This window comes from Acyrthosiphon pisum, chromosome A3 (assembly GCF_005508785.2).
Source record: "Acyrthosiphon pisum isolate AL4f chromosome A3, pea_aphid_22Mar2018_4r6ur, whole genome shotgun sequence".
Taxonomy (NCBI): Eukaryota; Metazoa; Arthropoda; class Insecta; order Hemiptera; family Aphididae; genus Acyrthosiphon; species Acyrthosiphon pisum.
Genome location: NC_042496.1, coordinates 6,219,205 through 6,238,991, shown reverse-complemented (window position 1 = coordinate 6,238,991; position 19,787 = coordinate 6,219,205). Strand labels below are relative to the sequence as shown.

General features: G+C 29.9%; 1 protein-coding gene across 5 annotated transcripts in view; it reads right to left on the bottom strand.

Annotated features, from left to right (window-relative positions):
* Positions 1-19,787, bottom strand: part of LOC100159667 (proton-coupled amino acid transporter 4-like) — a 98,382-nt gene that overhangs the window by 6,983 nt on the left and 71,612 nt on the right. For 3 of the 5 annotated variants that reach the window (XM_008184610.3, XM_008184611.3, NM_001246261.1), the window contains one exon: positions 1,199-1,284. In XM_008184610.3, the coding sequence (XP_008182832.1) occupies positions 1,199-1,284 (86 nt within the window). Of the gene's footprint in view, positions 1-1,198; positions 1,285-1,585; positions 1,694-2,014; positions 2,146-19,787 lie in introns of those variants that run through there. The other 2 variants (XM_008184612.3, XM_029491018.1) reach the window with 2 other exon arrangements.

Here is a 19,787-nt window from a genome sequence, read left to right as displayed (position 1 = left end):
TTGTACAGTAATCGGTGTGTCTGTTTCTATACAGTCAATGTGAAGATAACATGTAATTTAAGCTCGTAATGATATATTATGTTAAATTAATTACACATTTTGTAATTGCGTGTTAAATACATTAAATTAAGTCAATTTTATTATCATAGTACCTACCTATGATATACAAACAGCAACTTTATTTAAAGTTAATTTTCTGCCAACAAAATAGTAGTTGCTTAGGCAATTGTGTCTTAATATTAGTGCATTAAATATCTAAATAAGGACACCGCGGATTCAATTTTGAAATTGTAAAATATAAAAATAAATAAATGATTATAGACTCAACAAATTTGAGCGTAGAATTATTCATACATAGGAAAATTAACAGTGATTTTCAACTTAAATGAAAGTATACAATGAGTGTGTGTACTGTGTGGAGAAGACACCACTATTTATTTTGTGTTAGGTTCCCCTTTAGATTTTGCGCGGAGTTTTTGATTGAATTAATTGTTTTAAAAAAAAATTTTAAATAAATGTAAATACTGTATTGAGATGCGATTAAGTTAATACATTGTGTGTACTGTGTAGGTACTTTAGAATGTAATACGTTATGTCATCTACCTATTACCTAATGTATAAAGTCATAGCACATAGACACGCGGGGATGGTGTGCCTGGGCATTTCCTGACATTTTGTAATTGGGATCCTAAAATAATTAAGCCACCGAGTCACTGTTTCGTATTTAATGTGATGCTCCTAAATAAAATCTAAATTTACTAGAATTCGTAATAAAACATATGAACAATAAAATATTATTCCGTGTTGCCAAATAAGGAAACATAGGTAAATTTTATATTTACTTGTAATAACCATAATTTTAATAAGAAAAGAAACATGGCCCAATAAATAACTCAAAATGTTGATTAAAATTTAGTAATAAAGGAATTCAATAATTTAAGTTATTTAAATTATTTAGGTCGTCTGTCACTATACATTTTTATATTATACAAGAGTGTATACCACAACCATTAAAAAGTCATAAGTGAAAACTAAAATTAATAATAAAACTAATAGGTACTTATAACTACTAGTATATAATTCGTTTTTGAAATGTATTATTAAATAAGGAGTTTTAAAAATAATTTATTTAAGTTAACTGATTTGAATGATCCTAACACTATTCATTTTAATAATAATTATCATTTGCAAAACGTACTTGACCATAACTAGATCGGCAACATCTGTTCGTATTGATCCTCTTTTGTTGTTATCCAATTCTGTGATAATCGGTCGCATGGACCCCTGAAAAAATACGAATATGATTAATTTTAATTTAAAAAAAAAAATGTTGCAACAAAAATTAAATTGTTCGTTTTAAAAATTAAATGTAAACATTTTTATTGAACCATTTCTTCTAAGAAACAATCAGTTTTTTATCACAAAAGAAAAAAATGTAATCAATTAATAATCATTTTTTTCTTTTTCTAATAATTGGACCTTACACAGTGTAAAAAAAAGTAAGAACAATTTAATTTGTATTGCTTCAAAACTTCGACTATGTGATTATTCTATCATCTAATTAAGCAAAGTAGTTCTTTCATACTATAGTTATGAGACTATACGAGCTTGTAATGTAACAAACTTTTCTCAACACATTGAGTAAACTATAGCAGTATTTAAAATTACAAGGGGACATATAACAAAAGTTTCAGCATGAAATCGTCAATAATATTCATGCTATATGGTATGGAGAACAACACAAATTTGAAAATATATACATGCGATGGTTATATTATAGTATGATGAATATCTACAGAAACGGAACAAATTAACATTAAATTAAAACACATAATTTTAATTTTAAGTTAGTTATCGACAATAATTTGAAAAATCTATATTAAATCAATTAAATTCATTAATTAAAGTTAAGCTATCTATAATGTTATATATAAAGGAAAAAACCAAACTAAAAGATGGACTAAGTTTGAACTAACTCTTTTCGGTTAATAATTATTATACATTGTGAAAATACCCTATAGCGCCTCATATTGAAACTACACCAACAACAACCGACCAACGAACACTACTAACTACAGACTAGAAAATGCAAGAGTGTCATATTGATCTTGAGTTTTATCAAAAAATCATAGGGATCTTATTTATTTTAAGCTTTAATGGTATCGGATTACAAATCATCTTTACTATTTCTAAACATAAAATAATTATCCTGATACCTTATTTACATCATGTATACTATATCATATAAAATAAAACACTTGAGATAATGATTGTTTTACTCCTGATTTTATTTATTCAATAATATATTCTTTATTCATTCATAGGCATAGTTTTATACTTAACTGTTGATATAAGCATTTGTAGTAATCAGACTTAGCATAACGCTCTTCAAAAAGTTATCAATAAATCCACTATAATAAAATTTCATATATAAAATACTAACATTTATCTAAATCGAGTGCTATTTAAAATTACTCTGATTAGATTTATGTTGAATTTAACAAACACGTTTTGTCACTTTTGTTTTTACCATTTTTACCTGAAGGTTTAGAATAAAATTATTATTTAGTTTTGTGATTACTGGTTGCAGTGCTAGTTTGTTTTATTTTTATTTACAAAAAAAGAAATAAATGTATTCAACTTAAATGTAGTATAGTATATTATTTTGTTTTTAAATAAAATTACAAATTCAACAAGTAAATTTTTATTATTTTCTGAATATAGTATTTTTATATCAATATATACCATAATATTTAGGTTACACATTGTGTATGCATAATTTAGTTTGAAAATAATAAATAATTTAAAAAATACATATTTTATATTACAATTAAAATTAATTTGATTTATCATTTCAATTTGTTTAAGTGCTCAATAAAACATAATTTAAATAAATAAAATGATGGAGTTGGTGTTGAAAAGTTTTTGAGCATTGTTTACTCTTAAAAAGTAAAAAGGCAAAAAAAAATCAAAAAGGTAAAGTAGTATTTACAAATTTATTTTTTATACTAATAGGCAATTCAAAAAACGTATTAATTATAAACTCTAAGAAGGTTTGTTTGATACCTATCTTGTTATCAGTGCAAAAAAATATTATTTTAACTTCTAAATAGGTACTAAGCAATTTTATTATTAGAAAAATAAAATAACACCTTTTCCAATTTGATTAATTTGTATGGATAATATTAATTAAGTGTCTACAATTTCTTCAAACGAAATTTCAATATACTACAACAATGAAATTATATTATTAGGTGCTTACAAAACTTATTCGCATACTTATAATATAATATCATTATTTTTCAATGGTTCTCTCGCTTGGGTAAAATAAATATAGCTATGTAGATATATCTAGTATCTATGTATACTATACTTTTTGTTGTGCAGTTAGGTATAACGTAATATAAATTATAATGTTTATTAATATGCCCTACCGACTACTATGTGGGTACGGCGCAGTTCACAATTTTAAAGGGTCATATTTTTCGTAAATTAATTTGCAATAACTGATTATTATTGGAATACTTAACCCAAACCCCTCCAAATAATCTCAATTAGATCTCATTAAATCGACTTATAATTAATATGGGCATAGTAATTGTAGGCTATATTTTGCAAAGTTTGTTTAACAATTTACTGAAATTCAATTATTATAAATAAAAGCTAAATAAGACGTAATAGGTAACCAATGTTCACATTATAATGAAACCCCAGGATACCTACACCGTACACCACAGTAATGGTTTTCTTCAAGGATGGCGGGGGGGTGGGCGAATTGATAACCATGGCATTTTAATTCTCTTGCACGTTAAAAATGTCCAAGCGTGCATACGTTTTAATTTTGTTGGATTTTAAAAAATATTTACTGTTTATAATTTCCATTAACTATTATTTTTTTTATTATTTATACCTATATAATAAATAGAATTAACGAAGTTCTAAGGGAGGGTGGGAGGCAAATGAGCAATTGACCCCCCCCCCCCCCCCCAACAACCACCGAAGTTCTATTCATATAGACGTACGTCTATTACTATTAAGTAGTGACAAATTACGATTGAAAGATCGTTGACGTTACCACAAATATAATAATTATTCTAAATACGTATAATAATCGTTACTCAAACTTGCAGCTATATATACGCGTCATTGTTCAAGTACATATCGTTCATCTAGTCATCTCAATTGGTTTACATCATTTATCCATGCGCATTGTGCGTAATGGTTATCAATGTTTATCTATTCGTTCCACATAAACGGCGACTTATAGCGTTCAATATTGTTTTATACAATTGATTTACCCTTGACTTCTGTGACCCGTCGAAGGGCCACTAAATGCATATTTCATATACATATTATACACAATACTGTGTACAGTATACATGTCGGCATCTCTGGAGCAGTAAACAGTGGCGTTTTTGTTGTAGCGCAATTGATAAATTATAATGTAAGGACGGCAAAAATTCGTCGAATACGATTTCAAAATATTATAAAAAAACAATTAAACGAGGGACGACGTTGAATATGTGAACGTGTTCCGAGAATTGATGTTAATTTATCACGACTGTCATTTGGTATAAAATAGTAAAGGACGTGCAATGTCTGTTTTTAATTAAAACTAATTCTTCCATTATAATTAACGCCTTGGTCATCACTGGAGTGCGTTGTTATAATGACGCGTAATGATCTCTTATTGTTTTTAATAAAAAATAAATATATCAATACGACACAAACAGTGTTGTTTGTGTTTACAGATGGATAATATGCATCACGACAACGTTTAGTTATTATTGGTTTTCGTTAACGAGGGTCGTTTAGAAATATTTACATTCAACAAAAAAATTAATAGAAATTTAAATAAAAAAACATAAAACAGTGACATTCCTGCCCTACACTTAATGTTCACAAAATATGATATTATAACGATTTAATTTTATATTTGAATAAATTTTAATTCGATAAATACTATTTTTACCTAACAAGTAACAGAGCTATTTAAATTAACTTACCTGTAGGAACGGCTAATATGATTTGTTGATATAAAAATTCCAAACAATGAAGTTGTATACATTAGAGTAATTAAAAGCAATATAATATTTTTTATGCATACTAGAAACATATTTTTTAAAAACTAGAAATGAAATTCAATAGGTAATTTCTTTTTTTAATCGTGTAATAAATATTTAACATAGAATGAATTATCTAAATATTAAAAGTATGATTTGTATTACTTTAAACTGTTTGAAGATTGTTAAGAATTTCTTGTATCGATATTTTTAGTGGATAAAGCGTACATTTTAAATATTAGGCAATCAGAATAACTATCAAAATTAATAAAAAGTCTAGACAGATTTGAAAATATTGACTATCAATAAAATTAATCATTGTAAACATAACATGAAGTAAACACTTAGGTGACCAATTATTATAATAATAAACTATTATAAATGTATAACTATAAAAAATTGTATTAGACAATAAGCACGTGGCATTACTACACCGCTTGTACATAAAATATGTTTTCAAAATAACATCTAAATGTGTTTTTAAATTATGAATTTGTCATTTGTTTAAACAAGTGTACCCAGGCGTTAATGAAAAAAAAACCTAAACAAATATGGGATCAAAGAATTCACTGACACAATGAGTAAAAGTAGCTTAGTATGTATTTTTTCTCAACCTCCACACAATATTATACAGATAATAAAATATTAAATGTAACCTTAAACTTGAAACATTTTAGCAAAATAGACATATTATTAAACATTTATGCCATAAATCGTATTAGACGGTAAAAAGTGTTTAAAACTGGATAGTTTGAGAATAGATATGTTTTTTTTGAAAATAAACATAATAAACAGAAATTCATGACCAAATTTTAAATAAAATTGATTACGATAACTGTATTAATAAAATGCTAATATTCACAATGTCAATACATAGAATACATTAAAATATTTAATATTATTTAGGCATACCCATTCATTTTAATATACTGATTAGCTAGATTGTGTGTATTTCTCATTCAGTAAACACTCAACACTGTTCTTTAAGCCTTTTAAGGATACAAGTGCATTAAACAATTGTATAAAATAAATTATAGTTGTAATTTTTTATATTAAATAAAAAAATGTAATTATATATTGTAAGAAAAATGAAATGCATTCAATATTATACGCTCTTATTGATTGATGAATCTAATGAATCTAACCACAATTAACCTAACCTGACCTTTCGGTGGAAAAATAAGTATACATAATTTATATGTATATATTGTATACATTTATTTATTATTAAATTGAATATTTATGAATGAAGTTACAAATTGTGTAGGAAAACATTACAAACTGCAATGGAGTTTAATATAATTCATTATTTTTTATCAATTAAAAATATCAAATAAACGTGACTGATTTTAATATTGACGTATAGCAGACGTTTTAATGGTTGTACATTTAACAATAGGAATAATCTGGAACATATCATTATAATATTATATCAAGACAAAGGTTATGTTTATTTACTATAACATACTATGTACTCTTCTGCTAAAGATCATTAATTTATTTTGTTGTTGATAAAATTCAAGTCCAATATAGAAACCAGTGAAGGTTGAGCATGCACATCGAATGAACAAAATATAGGTATAATACCTATGTATAATACAGTTATAATATTTTGTAGGTCATAATTCATAATTATCAAACCCATTAGAAAACTACAGTAATTGATGTTACTGAAAGTATGCCAAAAATGAAAATTCATTAAATCGTTAATTTTGAAAATTAAATATTAAGTAGGTACACACAATTATAATATGAACAATAAATTATACTTTAAAAATGTAATGCAATAAATTAAATAACATTTAATATATATATATGTGTATTTCAAATTTCAAATTCTCAGTAATATAATCATTATATTTAATTTCGGTACTTAATGATTAATATGTTAGGTACTCAGGTGCTGGATGCTTTCCCATTTAGTTAGTCTCGTCACTTCAATGTAATCAATATTGCTTATTGTACATTTTTGTGTATAAATTTAAATTATTTATTTTTGTTGAAAAAATTTAATACAGCCTGTTCCCCGTGTACTATTTTATTAGACGAACGTAAACCTGGAATGTTGTAAGAAAAATGTAGTCTCGACCGGACTGACTAGTTATCATTAGTACCTATTATTAATATATATTTTTTTTTATCAAACAAAACAAGATTTACACAATAATAATAGTCAATATACATGTATATTATAAGTTCTATTTAGTGATTGGCGTAAGATAAATTCGCGAATTAATTACTTCGTCTAAACTCCCAATTTTCAATACTACAGTACTGAGTATATATAACATACAATATAGGCTTATATAGGTAGGCACCTATATAGAATTCACTTTTCAGCAAATTTGGTTCAAGGCGATTATAAACGAAAATTGTTAACATTTTTTTGGTTTCGTTCGAATGTTTATCATCATGTGGTATCGCTTCCCATTCATAATATGCACCACACACGTATCATCATTTTAGTCTTATACACAATAATATTATGTTATATCGACTAAGGTTATTGGCACGTTCTAAGTGCGGTTTTCGTATTGTTTAATTCACACCATTGTATAAGCTCTGTACATATATATGCTTGTATGTTATATAATACAACACTTATACTTATACATGAGTACACGACTGCAAGGTAGTAGGTACCTACACATTGTGCTATCGTTGAAAAATAATGAAACTGTCTCTGGTATACAATAATAAATAATAATAATTTAATTCCTGCGGACATGCGCGATTAGCATTTTGTAATTTTGTGTTTTGACTACGCAGTGATGAGTATAATTTGACCGTGATGCATAAGAATCAAGAACCATGGCCCACAGGCTCCGAACATAGCGAGCGAGCAAATGTCTCGACGTAGACTTAATTCAATCATAACTATATAATCATCGGTCAGCAGCAACAACTTTGTTCGGAAAAAAGTCGAGTGGATACCCATCACCCGGTAATGTTCAGGGAACGGAACTTAACAAGTGTTCATATAATTTGTAAGTAAAGTAATATGTACATTTAAAATCAATTTAGACACAAAAATGTATAATATGATATCACTTTTAGTATCCAAACGTCCAACTAATAAGTGTCAGTCAGGTGTATTATCACGCTGCAGAGATGGATATGACATATTCTTTAAAAAAAATGTTTTGTATATTATAATAAACTGTATGTCTGTATCGTGATTTTTAAATCACGGTTTTAACCCGTCCACAACCCGAATAATATGTGCGCGGGTTGCAAGCATATCCATCGAAGAATATCTACGACAGTCGAGCTGCTCACGTACAAACAGGAATTTGAGCAAAATCTTTATGATACGAACATCTAATATAGATAGGTACATAGAACGCGATTTTACTATAATTTTAAATGCCCGTGGGCACGTGTGTTGTTAACGACATTAGGCGTCCCATAAACTAAATATAATAGTGAATGACTCAACAAATATAATATATTATATAATTATAGCTACCCCTGGCGATTGAGAGGATCAGCGAAAAGTAGCAAAAAGCGAACTCCGATTCTCTAGTCATTCGGCGTGTGTTTATTATGTAAATTATGCTTGCCGCCACATAAATTGTAGATAACTCACTGAGATTCGATAAATTGTCGTCGTAGGTATACATATAATATAGTGTGTATCGTGTATCGTGTGTTCAACGTATACAAACACCACACTATTATATATAAAGTAAAATGTGTGAAGAAAATATGAACATAAATATCGAGATAAATATTATAATATGCGCACGTGTAACTATTAGGTATACGGTAATATAAAACTATAAAACCCGTTTATCGATAAAATTGTAAGACTTGTGAAGTTACGATCGTCAACCATGCCATTTGTATACACACACCCACGTTATGCTTGTGAGTTGTGACCTGAGAACAATTGAAACCACTATTGAAAACAATAGAGTTGTAAGAGGACAACGCAAGTCGTGTGCGCAAAATCTAAAAGCTTGTAACGGTCAACAATAAAACGGCTCCATCGCTTTTTTTTTTTTTTTTTTTTACCACGGTATATGAAAATAAACGCTCACGTCAAATCCCACCATTAAGGGTCTCTTTAGCTCCCGATAATAATTCTTGCATCTCGGTGGAATTATATTATAATATATTGTGAAACTAAAACACTAGGCATTTTTTCATCGCTAGATTTAACATGTATATTATTTAACCGAAGCCGCAAACTTATTTTGAATACAAATTGAGTGCTAACTGAAATTGTATGATTACAATATGATATACTGTATATACATTTTAAATGAGATTCGAGCATATTTCATTGATGTCGACGCAGAATTCCAAACCAACGGAAACGTATATATTATTTGTGAGACTTCTGCTCTTTGAACGATTTCCGTTTACGGCCTACGATGGGTTTTCTGCAAAAGAAACGTGTACAACGAATCACGTGTCCAATTTCGGTCGAGACTGCTTGTATTTTATACGGTGACTAACTCTGCAATAGCAATCCTGAATAGGGTTGGGGCGGGTTGTGGGCAGACGACATACAAGAAAAAGAAAAACCCATTACGATTAACAGGCGTGCAGTTCACAGGTGCACCTGTTCGGGGACACGAGGATTTCCTACAGTAACCTAGACTTGGGTAGACTGACCGGTTGGCCTGAATGCATAATGATAGTGAGTGCTCGTGTCCCGTGTTATTTTATATTTTATTTGCTCTTCAGATTGTAATTATCTTCTGGCGTACACGGTATAATAAACATTTCCAGTAAATCTTCGATGCAACGCTGGTTTTCCCTCCGTAATACATAAATTACCATTTTCGCCATCGTAGTATGTGATAATGATATTATCTGAGCGGGGCAACAATATTATACATAGTAGAGACGGGGCAGATGATTATGCTGCTTTTTCCGATGCTGATGCACACCAAAGAGATAGATATATAGATAAAGAGATATGGTGGAGGGGGTAACTAGGATATTGTATATATGTAGAGAAAAAGAGAGTGAGAGAGGAGGCATTTGGCAGGCGCACGGTCTGGTTTTTTTTTCACCACACATGCCTGTACGTAAAATGAGAAATGGTATACACGCGAAAATCATGCTTCATACACGTGCTCGCAGCGTCTGGCAGAGTAAATACGAAACCGACCGCCACGTTGCACCCGGAATCGCCAAACTATATTTTATGATACATACATTGTATAATGTGACGTTTAAATGTTAATGGTTATTATTTAATATTTATAAGATATCGCTGTAAATGTTGAAAAAACATTACAACTTATAATATTGTAGTGATTCGGTATTAAAGTTGTTATCAACTATAATTTATTAGGTAGATAGATAAATTGGATTTGAATGATGATTTTTCAGTAGACACTAGACACACTATACTCGATGTCCGTTTCAATTATAATAATAGTTACGGGATTAGGTTTATGGATATTATTATTATTATTGATACCAGGAATCACGAAAACAAATTTTAAGAACATGAATAATTCGTTTACGTTATGATAATATATCATAATTAAATGTAAACAATAATCGCGGTTTTTAACGATTATGTTGAGATATACATGAACCATGTTATTATACCTAATAAATTAATCGCAGTATTCTATACTTCGTTTTTATTATTTACATAACGTTGAAATAATTATCATTACTAGTTGGACAGTGCGACACACATATCTGTCATGACGTTGCACGAGCCGAGCACGAAACCTGCTGGTTAGCGCGCGTCAACAGAGGTTATGTAGCGCACTTCGGGCTGTAGGTTTCGGAAATTTGGTAACGGGCGGTCCGACTGGTATTGATCTGGAAAACGGACGGGGACCGGAGGCGGTGTGGAGCCGGCGCATACACGCCGACCTCGCCAATAACAGAACTCATTGTCCGAAAAAATAAATAAATAAAAGAACTATCGTTGCTAAAAAGAATGAAAAAAATAAAATGAAAAACACAATAAACACTCCTGTCTCCTATATTATAAGCTTGTGCACAGCAGCTGTATACACAACGATACTACCTATACTGTATCATAATCATGGGCGTAACTAAAATGTAGTTGTAACTTTTGACAGGGGCTAACCCTGAAAAATCAAAGTTAAAAATAAGGATTGGATTGGCTAGGCTCTTCCCGCTTTATGCACCTAACACATTATCATTAAAGGTCTTTGCATAAAACATTACATAGTAATAAGTAATAACTAGTAACATAATATATTACATATTATATCGTCTTACACGTGACAGCTAAAACCGAACAAAACTATCATATAATTACCGGTATCAGAGTGGATAATGTGAAACACATTTATAATTTATACTTTATAATAAAGGATATTTATATTATAATATGTATATATACACTTTATAATGTATAACTAAGACCACTAATAAGATAATAATATAGGAAATTTGTTAACTCTTAATTTTAATTTTATTAATAGGTAAAATAAATAGGTATTATATGGGTTTGTTTTAAATATTAAATTACTTAAGAAACCCATGGTGAAATGTATATTTCTGATTTTTTAGTGCACTTGGTAAAAAATCCAAAACAGGCTAGAAAATTGTGTAAGGGATAAGTCCCTCCCCACTTTAGTTATGCCGATAATCATAATATATAATGTGACACTGTGACAGAGTGTATACTGTATAGTTAGATATTTCATATCCTAATTATTCTATTAACATATTCTGTTGGCTGTTAACCTATAATATGAACGTTAGTCGTTAATACGTTAAGGATATCGGGATATTATTTACCTATACATATTTGGTAACAATACTATAGTACTTATGTGTATTTTATAATAACGCCGTTCTATAATAATATCCAATGTCACTCATTCGATGGCGGTACAAGACGTAAACGATTTGACACATTATTGTCTTCCGACGAAGAACTCTGCGAGAAAAAGAATACGAAAACAAACGTATTCTATAGAAAAAAACGGTAATGACCGAGTGTACATATCGTTTGCGAGCAAATACACACAAAAAAATATAATGTACACAACCTAACCCGAGAACTACGTGTCGTCCGTACAAATTCGGTTTCTCCGCAAACACAATATAACATGAAATACATCATATTATTCATATTATTATATTGTTAACGTCGACGCGTCAAAGTTATCGTCGTCGTCATCGCCGCCGCCGTGTCAAAATCGATTTTTGGCCGTCTCGCGCTATAAACGCAGGGTAAATACATACACGTACGACGTATATATTATAGCTACATAAAATATAATCTGTGTAAACCTATTATTATAGATACACGACATTTCAACCGTTTACTGTGGACGCGTGTCATATTATATTATTATACAAATATACTTATTGCATCGTTATATCGGCCAAGTGCTGGTGAAATATTGCTCTCGAGTGGAGGTGCAGCTGGGTACATTATATTTGAGTTTTCCGTATTTACTTTTAGACACCGAAAGCGTCAAGAAATGAGTATTATATTGTTTTTTTTTTTTTTTTTATTGTTGACAACGATATGCGCAGTATGCTTTTTTATGGTTTCTTCTTCATGAATCACTTTTTGTGAAAGAAAATGAAAAGCCAATGCAGATCACTATAATATTATCCAAATCAAACACTGCCAGATCTGGTTCAATAGTTGTATGAAGAGGTCATTTTTAAAAATGTCTGGGGAAATAGTGGCGATCAAATACGAAGTAAGTAGTACATTGATTTTAACAAAAATTTTTCCATTTTTTCCATTTCAATGATCATTGCTTTCGAAGTTGCAAAGTTCAAAAACGTCCACCATAGTTTGTTCCGAATAAATTATTATACACGATAAAACGATGTACAAAAATAATATTATGATTTTCGAAATATTTAAAAGAACATAATATTACAAAACAACGATATTTAGTTATGCCGGGCAGTACGCCGTACAGACAATTAGGTAATTCAGTCATTTACAAATGGATAATTATAGTATAATATTATACAGTATCTCCGATATACACTACACACACCCTCCAAAACATGACTGACGAGGTTTCGTATGTCGACAAAGTGAAGCCGCGGTGGTGCACTGGTTCCATATTGCAACGACAGAACGGACAGGGAACAATGGTTCGGTGTAAGTATCAAAAGCATTCACCAATGTTTTGACGGACAAATTTATGGCACACAGAATAATAAGCAATATTTAGGGTGTCGTTTTGTCTTCAACCATTTAGGACTGTTGGTAAAAATTAATATTATTATTTTATACGTAAAATAATATAATATATATTATAATGTTTTATTAAACTGTTTAATTTCATATCCATTTATCGGCTGCCGGGCGCCGGTCGGATACTTCAAAAAATTAACGGATCTCTCGCATATCTCTATATATAAAGGAAAGTGTACTTAACCAATAATCAACGCAGAGCCGAACCTATTTTAGTTATAGACTTGAAATTTCGAGGATAGATTTTTATAATAATTTCATCGGGTACTAAGAAAGGATTTGTCGAAATTTGCATTTTAAAGAGGTGCTCAAACAGAGATCTTGAGGTTCACGATGGAAATTGGAAATTTTATTTTTTAAATAGTTGCCATTGGTTACAGTCTACAGTAGAAGTTAGTATTTATTTATTATTAGTTTCCATTGGTTATTTGGGCAGATCAGGTACAAGTTAGCACCAAATCAAATTATTGAACATTGCAGAAAGTGACACCCAAAAACAGTTGAACAATCATAATTTTTTAAGTTGTAATTTTTTACAGACAACGAAGTGCACTGGTTCAGCTTGGTATGAATGTTTGTGTTTAGATAAACCTCTGGGAAGAAGACTGACTAATTTAAGAATGGTTAAATTTGGTTTTTTTTTATTCATAGGTGGAATACGACAAACTTGGTATAACTTTGATACTTTAGAGTTAAATCATACACCTACGTACATACAGCACGGGGTCCGCGATCTACCGTAGGTAGATTGCCTACCCGATAATATACTGCTGCGAATCAGAATTTTTATTCTGGGAAACGGAAAAGTTAAGATACATTTCGAACACCATACACCGAATATTAAATAACGAATTGTACAAAGTTCGAGTCATATATAGAGTTGGTATATTTAACGGACAACGAAGTGCACGGGATCAGCTAGTATACTACCTATATACAACAATATACCTATAACTATTATGATATTATATCATCCTTTAGAATTGTATTTCGAAACTTAATTTTTTTAGGTAGTTTGTATTAACAGGGGTATAATACAAATTATAAAACAAAACGACCACTTATAAATTTATCCGTGATTTTTAAGAAACCTGATAGTATCTTAAATTGTTTGCTTTCTCAATAGCTTTATAGCAGTCATGTTTAATATTGTTATATAATTTGCACGACCTCTCTATAGAAAAAAATGTTAAATAACACCACTGAAGTATAGATATTATATCTATTTAGCTATAATTCCATGTGTTTTTTTCAAAATATTTAGGTTATTTTTTCTTATAATAGTACATACTAGTGATGAAAATTTTCATGAAAATGTTCAAAAAGTTGAATATATTTAAACTTGAAAATATTATATAAATCAAAAACTAGTCACTATTTTTAATCTAAAAGACTCTTATTAGTAACTTCTTAGCCATTGTGAAATTTAAAAATTATCACACACTAGTACCTACACTAGTCACATTAAACATTTAACTTTTTCATATAAAATAAAATTCAAAACAGTAAACACTCATGCAGACATAAACTTATAACAGTCACAGAATCATTGATATTATCATAGATTATTAAGTATATATATAATATACTCAATTATATTAATATATTATGTACTTATTTTAAATTATATTAGATTCAAGTGTTGATGACCAATAAAATAAATAGCCGGGGTACAGTGATACCAACCATATAACCTAAACAATTAATTATGTTAAGAAAAATACATTATAACTAAAATTTTCAAAAATTCAGAAAATTTCAATGAAAAAAAAAATTTTAATTTAAAATGTCAAGCTTTCATATCTAGTAAATACTATAAAATTATGTAATATAAGAATAAGAGATAAGAACATATTAGTCAAAATGAGTGCTTTTTTTCGGTTACCTATCAAATACCTAATCAATATTGGTCAAAACGTATATTAATATTTATATTTATATTTATATCAATATTGGCCTCCTTCAACCCTCAGTACCCTATTTAAAAATGAATTGACTTCACTGGTGAGTCTGAAGAATGGAAACAGTAGTTAAATCACCACTGGCTTCCGTAAACGCCGAAGACAATTACTATACCGGAGTACAGCGTGTGGGTTTGTATAAACACCCGCGTGGTATGCACACAATATACTCGCGAAAGCGTTCAAATCGATATTTTTGGCGGCTGCAGGCAGGGCTATAGCCGAATGACGCACGTTGGAGGGAAAATAATCAAATAAAAGCAGTACCCGAGACGACTCGGCCGCGGCGGTTAAGGCCAAAGTCCGACAGAAACGACCCTGTCGCGGCGTCAGCGGTGGAAAATCGCTAAGCTCGCACACTCACACGTCACGGGTTATGCTATTTCACTCCGAAACCAGCACCGTCGGTGTTTAAATTCGTGTTTATTTTCCTTCGGTTACTTATAAATCTCCCTAATCGCTCGCACTTAAATCACTCTTACCGGCTGTAATTGATTCTCGTGTTCGACACGGTTCGCATAACATTATATGGTTCATCATCATACCCACGAAGACTAACTGACCTCACTACCTAACTCAACCCGTTGTTGTAATACATTCAATAACTCAAAGGTTGGTTGAGTGTTCTACGGTTCTGGAATGGGGTAGGAAGGTTAGTCGAAAACGGAAAAGCGTACGTTCGCGACTGGGTTCACAGGATTACAGTCTGCATAATATTATATGAGACGTTGGTTGTCAAATATTAAAATACTGTAGGGAAATAGGCCAGTATAGTGATGATTCGATGAGAGATCGTCGAGACTTTTTTACGATTTTTAGAAGACTGCGAAATAATAATAATCAAAATTTGGTTAGAACATTAGAAGTCTCTAAGTCATTCAATATGTACGCTGGTATGCTACACCTATCACAACATGATCATAATAATAATACAAAATGATGTTGATACAACGATCACTACTGTTATTTTTATGCGAATAAAAAAAATCTGTAAGGCCGGGTTGGATAGGGAAATCACTAGTAAAACTGTTGAATCTGTTAGTCGACAAAAACGTAATTAACATTTTTAAATTTTAAATTAATTTATTATTTTTTTTTAATTTAAACGCTAGTAAAATGTAGCGTACTAGCGTTCAGATTAGTGACGTTTGCGCTGTTTATACAATGAACAACTTTTATAGTGTCGTTATTTTAAACGGTTAACTAAACCCAACACGGATTACTGAAACAAATCAGTAACACACCACTTACATAGCTACAAAAAAAGTAGTGCACTACAAATATCGCAGTACATCCAATCATTGTATGTATGCAATTATTCTTTTCAGCACCTGCATTTCCATCGTATTGAAAAAAAAAACACATCGTTATTATTGTTATTATGCACTACCGGTCTCGCACAAAAATAATTTGTTTGCACGCGATTATATTATGTATTATTCCATTTTATTGTCAGTAAAAAAAATGAAGATATAATCGCCGCAGTCGTAGGACATGGATCAAAATATTTGAGTGAGGTTTTGTTGTCTGACAAAGTGACAACAAAACGGTTTCAAAATCTATACAAATATTAGTTATTACATCGTTACGTCATTTGTCCCATGTACATAAACATACTCATTCATTTCACGATGAAAAAAAATTATCGTGATTTTAATTCGAATAGAATACCTACTACGCAATCGTAGGCCAAATTTAAATCGCACATCGCGTGTTTCGCGCCATTACTCCGAACCGTATAATATAATTTTGTACAATGATTGGATTTTACAGAAATATCTTTGAATACTGAATAGTCTGAGTCGATATGCCCGTTGTCGTATTGGGGTCGTGTTTTATTTATATACGCCAGGGCGGAACGTGCGTGGGGAGGGTTTGTCATTCGGTAAATTTAAGGCAACCCACGCTGTTCGTGGGAACGATTGCCGCGTGAGTGAAACGAATGCCGATCGACACACGGTAAGTATATTGTTCGTAGATTGTTATTATGCAATTATAATTTATACTTTATATATAGGCGGTAAGTACTTGTTGACTTGGATATTAGGGATGTTCTGGTCGAACTAACATTTTCATATTATAAAATATTATCAAAATATTATTACAATATTAGTTCCATGAAAAACTCAACTATGGTTCAATTTTTTATTTTCGCTCATTTACACACATGTATCCTGCCGAATTCAAAGGTACATAAGAAAAAGAAGATCGCGAAACAATGAACGTCACCAATCCCTAGGTGGAACTATGTTAAAATATAAAAGTAGAAAAAAATCGATATCTAATCAAGAAAAAAAATTGACTTTAAATTGATTTTAATTAGTGCACACCATTTATACGATTATTTTTAATTTAATTATTATGAACATTTGACGTAATACATTTTTCGTATATTTAAAATATTATAAATGTATAACATTTTATATTATTATTACTGTATTGATCATTGTTGGTTTTTTTTGTCAATCACTTTTTTCGTTACTTTTATTCCTCCACGTCATGCGTGTAACCTTCTTGATTGATAAGTGGCGGCTATCCTATCTATACTCAAGATGTATCCGTCAATATACCTTATAATTGGGTGGGTACTGGGTGGTCATGGACCACTACGGTGGTATAGTGGGTAATGACCCTAAATTAATAAAAACAATATATTTAATAATCCAACCGTAGCTAAGTGTAATATAGTGAAATACGAATAGAAATACTAGGTAGTGAATACAAAATATTAAATAAATTGGAATATTGGATATAGAAATTGTTGCATTTTCGAAGTTTCAAATAAACAGTACAATAAAATTAGTTCAAAACATTAATATTATATTATTATGAATTAATAATTAATCATTAAATGTATATACCTAGTGGATATAAGATAATTTTAAATTGTATTCGTTTCATTTATTCTGTGGCAATACACTGATGAGTATTGATTGAAAAAAAATAATCACTAAAATATTATTAGTTATTCTCTGTCGTGCTGTCGTTAATCGTTATATTATTACTTAGTGTATTCTTTTTTTAATTTAATTTAATTTTTGTCCATCATCACCTTTTTGAACAATAAAAATGTTTCAATTTTCTTCTACAGTATCTTTTCTGGTTGGTAAGTGAATCTAGTTCTGTACTTTGAGGGGTCAAAAGTAATCAGTAATAGTCATAGGCGTGCGCAGGGAGTATGCATAGTGCATACCCTGAAGCCCTTTAAGAGGCGAAAATCAACTCTGAAAAAAAACCTTTTTCACACAAGAAAAATAATTAGTACCTACGTATATTAAAAAAAATATAATAATAACAAAATATGATTAAATGCGAGGGAAATGTATGGATAATAATACAGGGCTCGTAACTTCATGCATTTGCATATAAATCTTGCTAAGTTTTATTTAATTCTAGATGACATAGAAATCCATTTCAAGGTACCACGGTTAAATATGTGAAGTCTCATTTTGCATGTTTTTGCATATTTAGAGGTTTTTTGCATATTTGGCATCTTTAAGCATATTTCTATTTTATCGGGCATATTATACGTCATGATTTTGATATTCCTATTCATATTATTACATCAATATGCATTTTTATGGAAATACTACCTATGAAAGAATCAACATTTGACGACAAAAAACGCAATCGTTTATAATCTATTTAAAATCTATTTTTTTAAATTGTGACATAAAAAAATAATATATAACTACAAAAAAATTAATGGATAATTCATGTTATTTCAAAAATTGTTTATGATTTTTTTTAAGTAAGCATTTTTCAAGTGCATAATTTTAGATATTTAGTGCGTATAAATGCGTATAGGACATCAGAACTTATCACTTGAAAATAGTAATACGTTTTTAATGTTATATGGGGAAAATATTGATAATAAAATGATAGTAAATAGCATTAACGATCTATATTATTCTATATATTCTAATTACAATTAATTATGTACGCAGAGTTTAGAGTAATTTGAGTATCTCAATTTCCATTTTCAGGCACAACAATCAAAATACTAATTTTAAATTGACAAATATTGTAAACAGTTTTTGGAAATAACCTTAGAAAAAACCCCATATCGTCTTTCTCTCTTTACGTTCTCTCTTCCCCAAAAAAGCACACGGCCCCATATGAAACTGGTATAGGCATGTCCTATCCATTCTTATATTACCTATTCAGGGATAACGTTTGATTCACGTATATAATGATAATAACGTGATTGCTATGCTGACCGATGTATGAACTTACCCCTGCCTATGGCCGTATTATTAGCAAATTAAACATCCAGTTATCAGTTATCAACTACCAAGTATTTGCAAAATGTATACTTTTTGTATTCGTCATAGTATTTGTTACAATATTTCAGTTTTTATTGTTTTTATTTTTCAAATAAGAATATTGGATTGCATCGATCAATCGATCTGTCAATACGGAAAAGCTCGAAATTATAGTAAAGTAATTAATTTAAGCCCCGAAGACATCAATGATGATTTCAAAAACGCTACCCAACGCAAAATGGTGTTATGATAAATTATAATTTTTATTTATATGACAGTATTTGTTTTTGTTTGTTTGTACAAGTTGTATGATAAT